Source organism: Pelodiscus sinensis, chromosome 32 (genome assembly GCF_052426305.1).
Source record: "Pelodiscus sinensis isolate ZL-2025 chromosome 32, ASM5242630v1, whole genome shotgun sequence".
Taxonomy (NCBI): domain Eukaryota; kingdom Metazoa; phylum Chordata; order Testudines; family Trionychidae; genus Pelodiscus; species Pelodiscus sinensis.
In genome coordinates, this window is record NC_143083.1 from 16,191,569 (window position 1) to 16,206,942 (window position 15,374).

A 15,374-nucleotide genomic window follows, 5' to 3' on the forward strand; every position below is an offset into this window, starting at 1 on the left:
TCTTCTCTAGCTGGTGGGAGCTGCCTCATAAGGGTGAAGGAGCCTCTTAAATGAATTTCTGACCTTCAGTAGCATCTTGTACATGTGGGAGATGTAGTTGTCCCCATTTAATAGCTGAGGACTCTGAGGCCAGGTCTACACTAGGAGATAAGTTTGAATTAAAATATGCCTCTCCAACTATGTTAATTGCGTAGCTGGAGTTGATGGACCTTGATTCAAACTTTGGTGCCATCCCCACAGTAGGTGGTCGATGGGAGAGATGCTCCCGTCGACTTCGCTTACACCTCACAAGGAGCAGGAGTACCAGCGCTGGTGGGGGATGCCCATAGCATTTGATTTAGCAGGTCTTTACTAGATCCATTAAATGCCAGAAGATCAACCTCCAGAGCATTAATCTGTAGGAAAGTATAGATGTGGCCTGAGGCACAAAAATAAAGTGACTTGCCAGGTGCAACAGAAGCCTTTGGAAATAGGAGAACAACGTGAGTTCTACTCCTAACTCCCCTCTGCCTGAACTATGAAATCATCCCTCCTTTAGAGAGGGGAACCAAGGGGGTTGCCTGTATTTCTGGATTTCAGTAATCTCAAGGAAGGGCTGGCTTGCACTGAAACCTTACATGGGCATAGCTGTGTGTCGGGCGGGGGGGGGGGAAGAGGCGTGAAACCCACCTCCCTGAGAGATGTAGTCATGCCAACCTGATCTCCGGTTTAGACCATGTTTTGTTGACAGAATAATTCTTCCTCAGGTCAAGCCTGGTGTGCACTGCTCCATGTTGTTTGCTCATAAAGATGGAGGCTTGTGTGCTAGATGCTGTAATTTCACGGCTGCTTGTTTACTGAAGAAGAGTGGTCCCAGGCTTTATTGTATAACGCTTAACTAGCTGACATTGCCTTGGCATCTCAATGTTCTTGTCTGGCATGTTTAGCGATAAATGTTCTGTCTCTGGTAAGTGTGATGCAATTCCTGAAGTTTGCATGACTCAGATGCACTGCAGTTTTTTTGCACTTGGGCTACCAGATGCTAAATATAAACCAAACATAGATTGAGTTCTTGCTATTTGGGAGATATAGTGGTCAGTGCTGTTGAGTGTATTTCCTAGCTGTCCACCAGATGTCACTAGTAACACTCAAACAAAATGTTGGTCAACTGCTTGGTAGGAAACCTTTCTCCTAACCTGTTGGGTATGGGCATGGGGAGGGGAAATAGACAAAGTACACAATTTTTTTGTATCACTATGTACATTACAGTAGCAAAGCAAACCTTTGCTTAGTGTTAGCTTTCACTTTGGGCCTGAAAGCTATGGGTAAGCATTCAGTGGGGAAGCAAAATTGTCCCTTGTTATATGGGGAGAAGCTTCAAGACTACTACTTTCATGATCACTACCATACACTCACTGGCAAGAAGATTGTTTTAAACATTCCATGGAATGGAGTTACCATGGCTTCTTGGCTGGCAAGGCTAGGAACGAGTTTATTTTGGAGAGGCTTGTTTTTCTGTAGCTGGCTTACTTCAGCCACCAACCCTCTGCTGTGGGATTCATAAAGCATCAATGCAACTCTTCTCTTCAGAGCGTGATCCAATCCAGGATGCTTCACTGTATCTGGTGTCTTCATGTAACTTTGTGCATTAACTTCTCTGATTAGTGAGTCTCACTGAATTGCTGATATCAAGAATGATGCCTCAAGATCAGGAGCACTTGGAATGGTAGGCTTTTGAAGATGCATAGTGATCTCTGGCACTTAACGGTCATTGTTCACAGGCCTTTAAAACATGGCTATGGAATATTTTATTCAATGAACAAAGTGAAATGACAAAAGTGCTCGCTGGGACATTGAACTGTTCTGTGTTTGTGCTGTGCAGTCTGGTTGTTGAGGGGGACTCCTGTATGCCAGGATGTTGTTACTATGATTAGTAGAAGCAAAGATGTAAAAACAATGAAGTCCAGTGTTCCAACCCTCCCTCTCCTCTGTGTGTCCCTTTGGAAGGGCTAATCACAGTGCTTTGCAACAGCCTGGGAAACCCTTAACAAAACTGCAAAGTAAAAATGAAAATGGAAGGTGTTGGAAGAGGGGGGGAGAACTTGGATGCTCAACATCCCCCAACCTTAATTGCTTTAATTTTTATTATGTAAAATCCCTTTGACAATTGAAACAGTCGTGTGCAACATTTAGCAAGGGGGCACGTTCCTTGCCCTGAAGAGCCTACATCTTGAAATGGAAGGCTGCCTCCTGGAGACTTTTACAGTTCCTCAGGCATTTGCTATCTTCAAACACTTCATACTACTCCAGCACCAAGCTGATTTCCAAGGATGACAAACACAAGGCTGCAGCCTAATCCTGGAAACCTCTGTATAAATGAGTCTTAACATCAGCGAGGCTACTCATACGAAGTAAGGGGTACAGGCAGAGAACGTAAGTTGGCACCTATTCTTCTGAAAACTTCCAGTCTCTTGAAAACTACTTTGGTATAGTGTGGTAATGCTCAGGAGCCTCCACTTGTGCTAGGCATCATGTAAACAGAAATATAAAAGCCAGTTGCTACCAAAGAGCTTTCAGTTTATCTGAGCATGCTTATTGGTCTCTTCTGAGCAATACCTCAAGCCAGCTTTCTAAACAAGCTGTTAGAACTCGGTTTTTGCTTTGCAGTTCTCTGTTAAGAATAGAGATTAAAAGTTGTTTAAAAATACTTAACAAATAGGAATTCCTGGCTCAGTTGAGCAACTCATTTATTCTAGCTAGCATGTGGTTAATTCAGCCTTCATTAGGAAAGCACTTTGAATACATACCACAGTAACTTAGCTGTCCATTTAAAAAGCTCATTTGAAAGAACATAAGCTGCTAGTGGCCAAAAGAGGGCAGCACTTACTTAAACTCCAGCCCAATCTGCCCTTTGAGGCCAATGTCAAAAGTCGTAGTTGAAAAGCTTCAGGGCGTAGCAGAGTTAGTCTGTGCAGGATAAACTTAAACAACAAAAGGTCTGGTACCACTTTATAGACAAACAACATGTAGCACTGTCTACAGAGACAGCTGCTAATAACTTGTGTTACAGTCTTTTCCTCCAGTCATGCTGGCTCATAAGGCTTTTTAAGGAGTTTGAAATATGGGACAAGCTAGAAATTACTTTATATTGTAAATGTATTGAGGCAGGGTTTATTTCCTGTGTGTGTGTGTGTGTGTGTGTGTGTGTGTGTACAGCGCATTACACAGTAGGGTACAGGTCTCAGGATGGGACTCCTAGCCGTCACTGACACACAATAACTTAAAGGGTCGGGAGCCACACACGTGTGTGGTGGTGGTGGTGGTGGGGGGGGGGAGTCATGTTCATTGACATGGCTGCCGACTGAGAAGGAGAAAAACACTCCCCACGTTCCCCTCTCACATCAGAGTCTGGTGGGGCCTAGGCTGGTAGATTTGTGTGTGCACCAGTTCTGTAGGGAGATTGCAAGGGGCTGGAGCACCAGTGTGGGTTCCCCAATACTAAGAGGGGGCAGCCCTGAGCTCCAGGAACCAGATCCAGGCAAGCGGGGGGGCAACATCTAGCCCCCCCCCTTAGGTTTTCCACCCCGAACTAAAAGATCAAAAAGGTGACGGGGAGATGAACTTTAGACACAACTAAATTTTCAAACCAGACTCATTTTTATCCCTTTGTAATATGAAAAAAAAGTCAGTTGACAAATACGCTTCAAAACATAAGACAAAGGAGACTATTTTGTTTTTTCTGTTATCTGGCTACTTTCAGGCCAAGTGAATTTCCAAACCCAACGTAACAGAGGAGGGCTTTAGAATGGAAGCTAATTCCAGCCTTGGGACGGATTTACAAAGGTATTTAGATACCTAACTCACTTAGCACCCTGTGATCTTTATTACTCTCTTTATAAATCTCACATCTTCTCTGTAACTGCCCTTCCATAATTCCAGTGTTTTAGAACAATCTACTTGTGTTGGATTTTTTGTTGTAGAGGAGACACCGTGCTAGTGCCATACAATTAAACTACAGAATCAAATGGGCAAGAGGGATGGTTCTACACCTGGTCTACACCAACTCATATTTGCCTAAATACATCGCTCCAGACTGTGGGGGGGGCGGGGGAAATCTGTGTGTTGTACAGTTTAATTAGGTCGACCTAACACCTACACCCCTGCCATAGCTAGGTTCTCACATTTTTTCCACTGACGAGCTACTACCTCTTGGAGGGATGGACATCAATTCCACTTTGGTAGGAAACTACCATGTAGCACTGTAGTGTAAGCCATACCTTTATTTCCTCATGTGCCTGACTGCCTCTTCTCCCACTGGCCCAGCCTCATTGCTTGGCTATGAATCATGCTTGATGCATCAGCTGTCCAGACATCCTGTCAGATTTGTGACCTCCCTCAAGGCCCCAACTTTAATTCTTTTCTCCTGTGGAGCTGGCTTTTTTCATGGATCGCTGCAGCTGTCAGTTATAGGCTGATGTGGCATAAAGAAAAGCTCTAACTATGATAGGGGCTGAGTAAGAGAAACATGCATTCTCGCCAAAATTTTGGCCTGGACATCTCACAATGGCAAGTCCTTCAATAGATGCTTCTGATGTCTTCCTTTTTTTATTTATTTCCAGTGGCAGTGGAAATATGACCAGGTTTTCTGAATGGATCTTATTTCCAGTCCTCAGCAAATCTGGGATGTTTAGAAGCGCACACAAGAAAACAAAAACCAAATTGAGCTGGTTCTGTTAGCATCAGTTCTAAGTGGACAGGTGTTCCCATTACAAACCACCTCCACTCTCTAGTTCACTCTCTAGTGCTGAAGTGGCTGTTGGCAAACTGGTTCATGCAGACTTAATCCCCTTCTTGTGTCCGGTTCAGTGCTGATGAACCTCACAGGTGAGTGAGGAGGGACTGAAAGCTGTCCCTATGACTGCCAGTGTTTGTCCTGGGGGGATGTAGAGGCAGAACAGTCATAACAGTCCCATTGACCAGCAGGAAGTTCACATGCTTGTTATCTGAACTTGTAACTTGGAGACTCTTGCATTTGTTTTTTATTTCAAGTTTTCTACACAGTTTCTTGACTGACTTCTCGTTTCATTCCCACTGAGTGTTTCACTTCCATTGTGAATAAACAGAAACCAAACCAGGCTGCCCTTCCCATGCGTGCATGAATCAACCCTGGATTTCATGGGCTCTCGCTGCTTGTAGAAGCCAAGGGATGGCTGTTTTTATGGTCTGCTTCTCTGTCTTACTCAGATCAAGTCCCATTGGTGCTATTAGGGCTACTTGCAGAGTCAGCCAGTTCTCACCATGCATAAGGGTAATACAATTAGCCCCTAGTGCTGATGTTTCTGCAGCACTCTGAGATCCTTGTGTGATGCAAGGAATAATCTTTCTGCAAAATGTTCATGCTTGATCAGCCAATGTCATGTATGCGGGGGAAACTGAAAGAGGGGTGTCACAATGCCAAAGAGAGAGTGATCACCAGAGGTGGGGTGGCATAATTTTAAGAACTCCGAGCTTTAAATTGTGAGTCTGTTCTCCTCCCCTCCTTGGGCAGGAGGATGTGATATTTACAATGAGGAAGAAGAAAGTTGTTTGTGCTATTTCATGTGAACAGGGAGGGGGGGGGGGTGAGTAATGCTCTGCATTAATCCAGGCCTGTGAAAGGGGGGAGGGGAGTGAGTTCCTCTAAATGGGAGGGTTTTTTATTCATCACTGTTCCTGACAGAGAGCTCTCATGGTTTAAGCAAGGCAGAGAGAGGCATCTCTGTCTTGGAAACTGGACTTGTCTAAGGAAGGAGCATTTCAGCGAGGTTGAATTTTGGTTGGGGAAGGAGATTTTAATCATCATCCTGAGGGAATTTTAAATCGAGCTCATTTGAACACACCTTGGAACAGATCTTCTGTCTCCCCTCCCCCATCCTTTCTTACTTGATTTGATACGAGAAGTTCTGATTTCCTTTCATCTTCAGAAATCAGCCAGTCTGCAGCTAACGTTTGTGGATCTGTAGAACGTTTAAATTTGATTCGAGGAGTGGTGCATAGAAGTCTTTGCCAGAAAGTACAGGAAAAAAGGCGTGCATGAATTTAATCGATTGGGTTCGAGGGATGAGTAATCCCCCACCAGAAGCCTTTGCTACCAACTGTTCTCCGAGAAGCTGCGCTGAAGAGTACTTGAGCAGAGTCCACAGCCGCTGAGGTCTGAGCATGTGTGAAGAGCTCACTAAGCACACCTTAGCCCAATTTAAATTGGCGCTGTGGCAGCTACGCTCTGTCTTCATTTTACTGGCCCTGGGGGATGCCTGTGTATTGCAGGACAAAGTAAAGCTACTTTTCTGGGCTCTCAAGTGTATTGTGTGTCTCCACTTTCCTCCTCAGGATCAGAGTTTTCCTGCACCATGCCTTGGTGCTTCTGCTGCTGTCGGAAGTGCCCCTGCTTCCTTTCGGAGGACGATAAAGCTGCTATCATGTTAAATAAAGAAATCAGCAAAATACTGAGAGACCAGAAAATGCAAGACAAGAAGGAGTTAAAGTTACTTCTACTAGGTGAGTTACTATTGTCCACACAGCTTTGTTTACGTTGGATGACAGCTTGGCGGAGAATGATGGGGGGAAGACCCAGGGGGGGTGTGCGTGAGCAATAATGAGGGATTTATGCATTTTAGCCAAAGGGGAGGAATGAAGGTAGGTCTCCCCCAAATCTCTCGTGTCCAAAGATTCCTTCATGCCTCCTCTCCACCCCTCATCACTCCTGCATTGCAAAAATGGCTTTTCCTCCTCATGTGGGAGAGTTGTTGCAGATGCACACCAACTTTGCTCCAAAAGAATGAGCATACGGCCATCACCAGTCCCTGCTGTTCAAGGGAAAGGTGAGTTGTGGCTCACAAGAGCGTGTCCACAATAAAATGGTTAAGTCTGTAAGGTGCCACCAGACTCTTTAGAACATAAGAACGGCCATACTGGGTCAGACCAAAGGTCCATCTAGCCCAGTAGCCTGTCTACCGACAGTGGCCAGCACCAGGTGCCCCAGAGAGGGTGGACCGAAGACAATGATTAAGTGATTTGTCTCCTGCCATCCCTCTCCAACCTCTGACAAACAGAGGCCAAAGACACCATTTTATCCCCTGGCTAATAGCCTTTTATGGACCTAACCTCCATGAAATTATCTAGCTTCTCTTTAAACTCTGTTATAGTCCTAGCCTTCGCAGCCTCCTCTGGCAAGGAGTTCCACAGGTTGACTGCACACTGTGTGAAGAAGAACTTTCTTTTATTAGTTTTAAACCTGCTCCCCATTAATTTCATTTGGTGTCCTCTAGTTCTTCTATTATGGGAACTAATAAATAACTTTTCTTTATCAGCCCTCTCCACACCACTCATGATTTTATAGACCTCTATCATATCCCCCCTCAGTCTCCTCTTTTCTAAACTGAAAAGTCCCAGTCGCTTTAACCTCTCCTCATATGGGACCCATTCCAAACCCCTCAGCATTTTAGTTGCCCTTTTCTGAACCCTTTCCAAGGCCAAAATATCTTTTTTGAGGTGAGGAGACTCCTTGCTTTTGCTGAAACATGGCTACCCCTCTGAAACCTGTCTTTAGTATCAGTGAAGGGAAGAATTGGCCCAGCAGGCCCAAAGTTCTCCATTTACAGCCCTACTGATGACAGTACACTGCTGGAGCAGGGCTGGCTCCACAGCCCCTGCAATCCAGGTCCTTTTTGCTGAGGCTGCAGGACATGGGGGCAGTTCATTTGCCTGCATTACATGCGTAGATTTCATTTAACCCTTTCCCTGCCATGGGAGGGGACCATGAGCACTTCTGTCCCCCTGTTCTCAGATTCTGGCACAGAATAGCCTAGTCTCTTGCTGGCCATAATTCATGATCTCGCTCCGTTGCTGGGTTTAGTGTGCGAGTACTAGGTGCTATTGGTGCCCCATGAAACCCAGTAGGTGAGACAAGATGGTCCCTTCTGGCCTTAAAGTCTGTGACGCTGAGTTCCCCTACTAGGTCCATGACGCCATCTGTCCCCAGAAGCCCAAGCGCTGTCTCCTGTCTGCAGGCGCTGGGGAAAGTGGGAAGAGCACATTCATCAAACAGATGCGGCTAATCCACGGGGCAGGCTATTCAGAAGAGGATCGCAAAGGCTTTGCCACACTGGTGTATCAGAATGTCTTCGCTTCCATACAGGCCATAATCCGAGCCATGGAGACTCTGCAGATCCCTTATGCTCAGCCAGAGAATGTGGTGAGTGAAACAGGAGGGTGGGCTGGACAGGGAGACCCCTACTGGAACTTGCCTAGGCTGCCAGACGGTGAGGATGCAGGAGGATGCTCCGGCCGGATGTTCCCTGGTTGTAAGTGGACATGGTGCCCTTCCAGACGATGGAGCTGTGCTGATTGTCAGCTGAGGATCGGTGCTCCACCTGCCCTCCAAACGGTGCCTACTAGAAGGCAGCCATGGAGGAACCAAGCCAGTCCGAGCAGGAGAGCCAAGGGTTGGGAGTGCGGAATAAAGGAAGGTTTTGCAACAGGCCAGTGTATTCTAGAGCTGCTCTGTTAAGAGCTGGAGACCAAGTGAGTAGTCCTTGGTGGCTCCTCTGCAGAAGCCATGGCTCATTGTCCAGGGAAGAGGCACAACCTCCTCCCCCCGCCCCAGGCTAAGGAGACCAGACAGGAATTTTCCTGCTTACTGACTTCCTGTGTGACTCTGATTAGGTCACTTGGCCTCCCTATGCCTCAGTTTTCCCCTTTGTGACCTGGAATACTCGCACTGCCCTCCCTTCCAGGTAAAGATAAATGCACTAAGGACGGGAGGATGCTCAGATGCTCCAGTAATGAATGTGGATGGAAAGCAGAGTCCTAGATTACATAGCTAGGGCTAAAGGGCAAATTGGAGGCAGGTCCCTGACTAGAACCCAGGAGTCCTAGCTCCTAGTCTCATGTTCAATGCACTAGACCCTCTCCCCTCTTAATAAACCCCCCCGCTTTCAACTGGTTTGGTCTGTCCTTGCAAGGTGCGGCGCGAATTTTCCTTGGGAAGCTCCTAAGAAGGTTGCTGCTCCTGCTCTATGTAACTCTTCTCCCCCATTCGCCTGTTTCTAGGAGAACGCCAGGCTGGTCATGGGGGTGAATGTCTCGAACGTGGTGACCTTTAGCAGGCCCTATTCAAACGCCATTGAAAGCCTGTGGAGGGACGCGGGGACCAGGACCTGCTACGAGAGGCGGCGGGAGTATCACTTACTGGACTCTGCCCTTTAGTGAGTTACCCCTGCTGGCTGGAACGTGGGCGTGAGACCTCTGCTGCTGGCATGGCGGGAAACGGCTTTCCTGGGCTTTTAACTTCCCTAGTGTTGCAGGGTTACAGGACAAAAGGGGGGTATACTAGGTAAGGTGGAGTGTGCCCCATGGGAGGGGGCTAACAGAATTGCTGGGCCCATGGGCAAAATGTGTGTGGAGAGGGGGATGCTCTGTGCTCCCCGAGGGGGCAGGGCTGGATCTAGCCTCCAGCAGCCGGTCGTTCAGCGCTGCCCACAGTGCACCGTCCAGTAGCGACAGTGGCAGCCAAGAGTTCTGGCCCCTTTTGAATTGCCAGGCTCCTGGGCAGCTGTCACTGTTACCTCCCGCCGCAAGCCTCATCGGCAGGCCTCTGTGGCCCATTGCATGGAGCATAGAGCTGGAGTCAGATGACCTGGGTTGTTTTTAGCCTGACCGGCTCTATGACCGTGAGCAAGTTCCTTCCCCTCTCTATGCCTGTCTCCTCTTCCACTTGTCCTATCTGTTTCATCCGGTAAAATATTCGGGGCAAACGCTGCCTTTTGCTACGGGTACATGCAGTGCCTAGCACAGCACAATCCTAGCGTGGGCTGCGGGCTGTGGAGATGCACCTAATACACGCTATTATGTTTCAATAGGGTTTGCATTTTTCATTAAATATTTAAACACCCCTTTTTTGGTTTTGTGTTTGTTCATGGCCTGAAGAACCAATGAACTGTAAATCACCTCCCGAGTCCAACCAGGTGTGGAAACCGCCTGGCTGATTTCTGGCCAAACACTGACCTGACATTTTCTGGGCTTTGCTCATCTGCGATAAAGGGCTGCAGGCTACCGCAAGCTCTGCCTAGCCTGCTATGCCTTAATGTGAAAGGGTGATGGTTATGTGGTCAGAGCACAGGGTTGGAAGCCAGGACTCGGGGGTTCGATTCGCTGCACTGCCTCTCTCCACGTCTGCCTTGCTTCTCCTCTCGTCTGCGGCTACGGAGACACTCATTGGATTACTGGAGGGTCTGAGGGTTCTGTAAAGGGCTTGGAGACGCTCTCATGTGAGATGCCGAGGGGACTGACTTCCTCGTTTCTTTGATGTCCTGTAGCTTTCTGTCCAGCCTGGAGCGTATTGCAGAGGACTGTTACATCCCCACGACTCAGGATGTCCTGAGGAGCCGCATGCCGACGACCGGCATCAGTGAATACTGCTTCTCGATGCAGGAGATGATCTTAAGGTGAAGCTCCTGCAAAGCAGTCAAACCTGCATGGGGTTCCCTGCCCTGTCTTTGCTGCTGTTCCTGCATGGATCCGATACACGTCCTCTGGATGCCAGTGAGGGCCCGTGTAAGCAGCTAGGTTAGGACCTCCTGGTTCCCCTCAGGCTGGGTGGTAACCAAACCTGATAGACCAGCATGTCTCTCCAGTCTGCCTTCTTCCCTCAGTCAGGCCTCCTATCCCCTCCAGCTTCAGGTAGGTAAATCCCAACCCTGGTGTAGCTGTGGCATTGCTGTCCTCCACCCCAGAGCTGGCTGCTTGATGCCAGTGCTGACCGTACTGCACCTGGCTTTGGGACGCTTCCGGAGCAAAGGGAGGCCTATAAATGCTAAGCACTAGGAGTTAGTCCTTTTCAAAGGCAGCTGTGCCCTGCAGTGTGACTAGTGCCAGCATGTGGCTGCTAACCACCCTGGCTCCCGGCAGGATCGTGGATGTGGGCGGGCAGAAGTCAGAGCGCAAGAAGTGGCTACACTGTTTCGAACATGTCATTGCCTTGATCTACCTGGCTTCCCTCAGCGAGTACGACCAGTACCTGGTGGAGAACAGCGAGGAGGTGAGGAGTCCGAAGGAGATGTGCCGGCGTGGAGGGGGAGGGGGGCGATTTTACCAGTAACCTTCCCTGCCACACAGCCTGGGCACCTTAATCTCACCTGCAAGCCCCTCTGGGCAGGCACCAGCTGTCTGGCTCAAGGGACTGCCTCCCTCCCTGCAGCCACATTCCTTGTGAGTCTCTTCGCATGCTCACTGAGATTCGAAGAGGTGAGGGGCTGATGGCTCAGTCTGTCTTCCTACCCCCATGCAGAATCGGATGAGGGAGAGCCTGGCCCTGTTCAGAACCATTCTGGAGCTGCCCTGGTTCCAGAACGTCTCTGTGATCCTCTTCCTAAACAAAACCGACCTCCTGGAGGACAAGATCGCTGACTCGGACCTTGCCACTTACTTCCCTAGCTTCTCAGGTAACTCCCGTATTGAGGTGCCGCTTCAAACCTGCTGCGTGAAAACCAAGGCTTTGGGGGCACTCGGGGTCCGGAGACGGTGCTTGTAGAGCCTTTGGGTGGCCCTTTCGAGAGCAGATCTGGAGCAGATATTCCCCAGTCTCTGTTGCAGGAAGAGCTATGTGTGAACTTCTCCTCTGTGGTCCTCCCATACTTAAGTTGTCAGAGAAGTCTCCCAGTACCACAATTCTCTTCCCCGCTGTTTTCTTACTGAGTTACTTGCCTTATTGGCATGGAGAGAAATGGGGTGAGGGGTGACCCTTGTGTTCTCGGCCATAGCTCTGGTCCAGAATCTCCCTGGTTCCAGCTAGTAAAACTTAAATATCTCTAACGTGTGTGTGGCGGTTCAGGGACAGCGCTGTGAGATCTCTTTGCTGTTTGTTGGCACAGCATCTAGCACAATGGGATGCTGATCTTTGACTGGGATTGCCTGGCACTAGCTTAAAATGAATAATAAAGGTTTTGTTGCCACTTATCTACTGGGGAATGCCCCGCCCACCATCACTCATGCAGAGAATGTCCCTGAATGTTGATTACCACTCCAGTGACTTCCCGTTCTGCCCTGTATGACAGCGCCAGCCTGGTTTCTAGGTGAGAAGCCCTGCTGAGATCTGTTCTTGTACTACGCCAGGACCCAAGCGAGATGCAGAGGCAGCAAAGAAGTTCATTCTGGAGATGTACCTGGACACATACAAGCAATGCTCTGCTGTCTATCACGACTCAGGACGGAGATCCTCCAAGGTGGCCTCCAAATTCAGGTGCCTTTATCGACACTACACCTGTGCCACGGACACTCAAAACATCCGCAAGGTCTTCATGGACGTCAGGGATGTAGTCTTGGCTGGCTATTTGGAAGACATCAACCTGCTGTGATGGGAAAGGGCTTCGGCCAGGTCCATGCTGTGGTGCTTGGCTTTGCCGGTGAGCAAGGGGAAGAATCAGCTGGGTGTTGGAACAGTGCACTTTGGCTGCAGCTGCTGCTGTTGGTAATAAGAACGGCTGTACCGGGTCAGACCAAAGGTCCATCAGGCCCAGTATCCTGTCTGCCAACAGTGGCCAGCACCAGGTGCCCCAGAGAGGGTGGACCGAAGACAATGATCAGCGATTTGTCTCCTGCCATCCCTCTCCAGCCTCGGACGAATAGAGGCCAGGGACACCACTTCTATCCCCTGGCTAATGGCCTTTTATGAACCTCCATGAAATTATCTAGCTTCTCTTTAAACTCTGTTATAGTCCTAGCCTTCACAGCCAATGTGCCCTTGGAACATTCCCCGGATGCTGTGTTTGGCCGGGAGCAGACCAGGTTCTGGGAGTGTGTGGGGAGAGGTCTCCAGAGACTCATCCATGGAGCTGCCTTTCTCATGGTGTCCTGCCAGAGTCCCTGCAGGGCTGCCTGCACAATGCCACCTCTGTGGTCAGTGTTGCCCCTTTCTGCCAGAGATGGACCCGAACCCCAGCACTGACCCCAGGGAGGAATGGGGAATGGCTCCTACGATGGATTTTGGCTTTTTAAAGGTCTATTTTCTCCCACCCTCCTTGCCGGGCACTTCACCACAACTGAAATTTGGAGAACTGAATTTTTGTGTTTTACAGCCCTTTATTATTTTTGTACTTTTTACACCCAAAAATTTCATTGCCTGCCCGGCTATAATTAAGTTTTTTAAACAAATGTTGTTGTAATGGTAGAGAAAAAATTGTCTGGAAACTGTAAGTACTGGGAGTACTTATAATTCTTTGAAATTTGGGTGCTTTATTAAAAAGGGGGGGGGTTGAGAAACACTGGCCTAGCAAAGCACCACGGTAAATGTCCGTGTGCTCTGATGCTCAGAGAACGGCTTGAGTGGTGATGAGAGCTTGTCTCTTTCAGCTGCAGGGAGACCGCCTCGCTGTGAAGGAGCGTGAACTTCTGCATTGGGAGCTAGAGTGCAAAACTGTCTCTTCCCCCTTCAGCCAGGAGACCCAGCGTGGGTGTCTGAGCATGGGTGTTCAGCCAGAGCAGAGGGGTTGATTCAATAGGGACTGTTAAAAAGCAATCTTCCTGAGGGCAGAGGAAAATTGTTAATCCCAATCAATGCTCTTAGGCTTGTCTGTGGTTCTCTCCCTTCTGGTGTATGCAAACCATACTACAGCATCTCTTTAAGGAGCTTTCTAGTTCATATCTTTGCACTGACGCAGGCTTTCTGCTGAAATGTGAAATAAAGAGGAACTGACTTATCTGACACTTCCGCTCCTTTGCATGTATTTTGGTACAACTTCTCTGGATCGGGTTCTGTTCCAGACTCTGCCACTGACTTGCTCTGTGATCATGGGCAAGTTGCAGTGCTGGTCTGTGCCTCAGTTTCCCCATCTGCAAAATGATGAGGCTATATTCTACTTCCTTCCCACAGAGTAGCAGTGGAGTGTAATGTCTTCCTGGAGTATAGGTGCTTTTGTAAATGACAATTAATGATGACTCTTAAGAATGTGGTGGCTTAGCTTTAACTACAAGAGCATTTAACTATCTGACCAAACATGGTGGATTCTCTACCTCTGGGTGTCTGCAGATCAAGATGGGGTCCCTTCCTGGTAGATATTCTGCAGTTCAACACCTGTCTTGCTCAATGCAGGGTTAACTGAGTAAACCTCCATGGTAGTGATGGTGGGGAGGTTACTCAAGAGATGAAACAACACTCTTCTAGTTCCTTCTGGTCTTAAAAATCTATGATACATCGACTTGATGGATTGTGTTGATACATTTATTCAGGTTGTTTCTTAGCATCTCGAGTACATGCTATAAAGTGATCTGTGACTGAAGAGAGGCTGAGGGTCCCAGGAGATAAATACTGAGCTGAGATTCAAGAGACCAGAGTTCTGATCCTGTTCCTGGTTCTGCCACTGGCCTGCTGGGTGTCCCTGGGCAAGTTACAATATCTCTGTGCCTCAGTTTCTCCACTGGTAAAATGAGGCAGCCCTCTTTTGTAAAGTTGAAAAATGTTAGGTAAGAGCTAGGGATTCCGATCAGTGTTCCCAAATGCTAATCTAACCTGGGGTCAGGGATTTTTCCCTGGTTAGATCCCTCCCAGTTCACACTTAGAACTTTACAGACTTGCATGTCTTACACAGACAGTCAAGAATCGATTTCATGTCATGTTAACTAGATTTTTTTTCCAGCCCCTTTAATAGAGACCTCTGGGTGACACAGTCAGCTGAAAAATACCTCTCCCTTGGAGTTAAAAGCACCAGTGCTGATGCTGTGTGTGGCTGGCGTTTTCAAATCTCTCCCCCCCCCCCCCCCCCGACTTTTGGTGGTTGGATTTTGGGAATGGCCATCTGTGGGGACCCCTGGAGTGGAGCGGCTGCTTCTCCCCTGAGAACTGAGTGCGCAGCCTGCTTGAAAATCAGGCCCAAGGTGTGTCAAGACTAAAATGAGAAGCCAGTTTGGAAGAAACTTCAGCGAAAACACATAGGAACCTGCGCATGTTTTTTGGTGGCAGTCTGCTTGCACTTGCTAATAGGGAAACCCCATCTGCTTTTCTCAGGGATATTTGGTTAACAGAGGTGCTTCTTTGAGAGCAAGGGTAGCTCTATTCACAGTGCTAGGCTGGTCTTGCAGTGAAAGCACTGGACTGGCATTCAAGCAGTAATCCCTGGAAGCTGAGCACTTGTGAGGCCACCTAGGAGAGATTCTAATGCTGCCCAGCTGATTAGCAGCGCCCTCAGCTAGGTTGTTTTCTGCTGGTGGTGCACATTTGCACCTGCCTCAGTGCATATAACAAAACTTATTCTACACATGGATGGAAAAAATTATCCAGAACATTGTTCAAGTACTGAGTTCAGTTTCCAATTCAGTCACATATGCCCCATTTCTCATTGGACCAACCCCTCTATGGCTTCCCT

General features: G+C 48.3%; 1 protein-coding gene across 4 annotated transcripts; it reads left to right on the plus strand.

Annotated features, from left to right (window-relative positions):
* The first annotated feature begins 67 nt into the window (after positions 1-67).
* On the plus strand, positions 68-13,719 carry GNA15 (G protein subunit alpha 15). 4 transcript variants are annotated; one of them, XM_075902537.2, is made up of 8 exons: positions 68-6,169; positions 6,349-6,516; positions 8,028-8,212; positions 9,070-9,224; positions 10,335-10,463; positions 10,927-11,056; positions 11,306-11,459; positions 12,130-13,719. In XM_075902537.2, the coding sequence occupies exons 2-8, from the start codon at positions 6,369-6,371 to the stop codon at positions 12,369-12,371; spliced, it is 1,143 nt and encodes a 380-aa protein (XP_075758652.1). In that variant the 5' UTR covers positions 68-6,169; positions 6,349-6,368; the 3' UTR covers positions 12,372-13,719. The 4 variants fall into 4 exon arrangements, with proteins under 4 accessions (XP_075758652.1, XP_075758651.1, XP_075758655.1 ...); XM_075902536.2 differs by having other exon boundaries at positions 68-6,516; XM_075902540.2 differs by having other exon boundaries at positions 68-6,516; positions 12,072-12,272.
* The last annotated feature ends 1,655 nt before the right edge of the window (positions 13,720-15,374 follow it).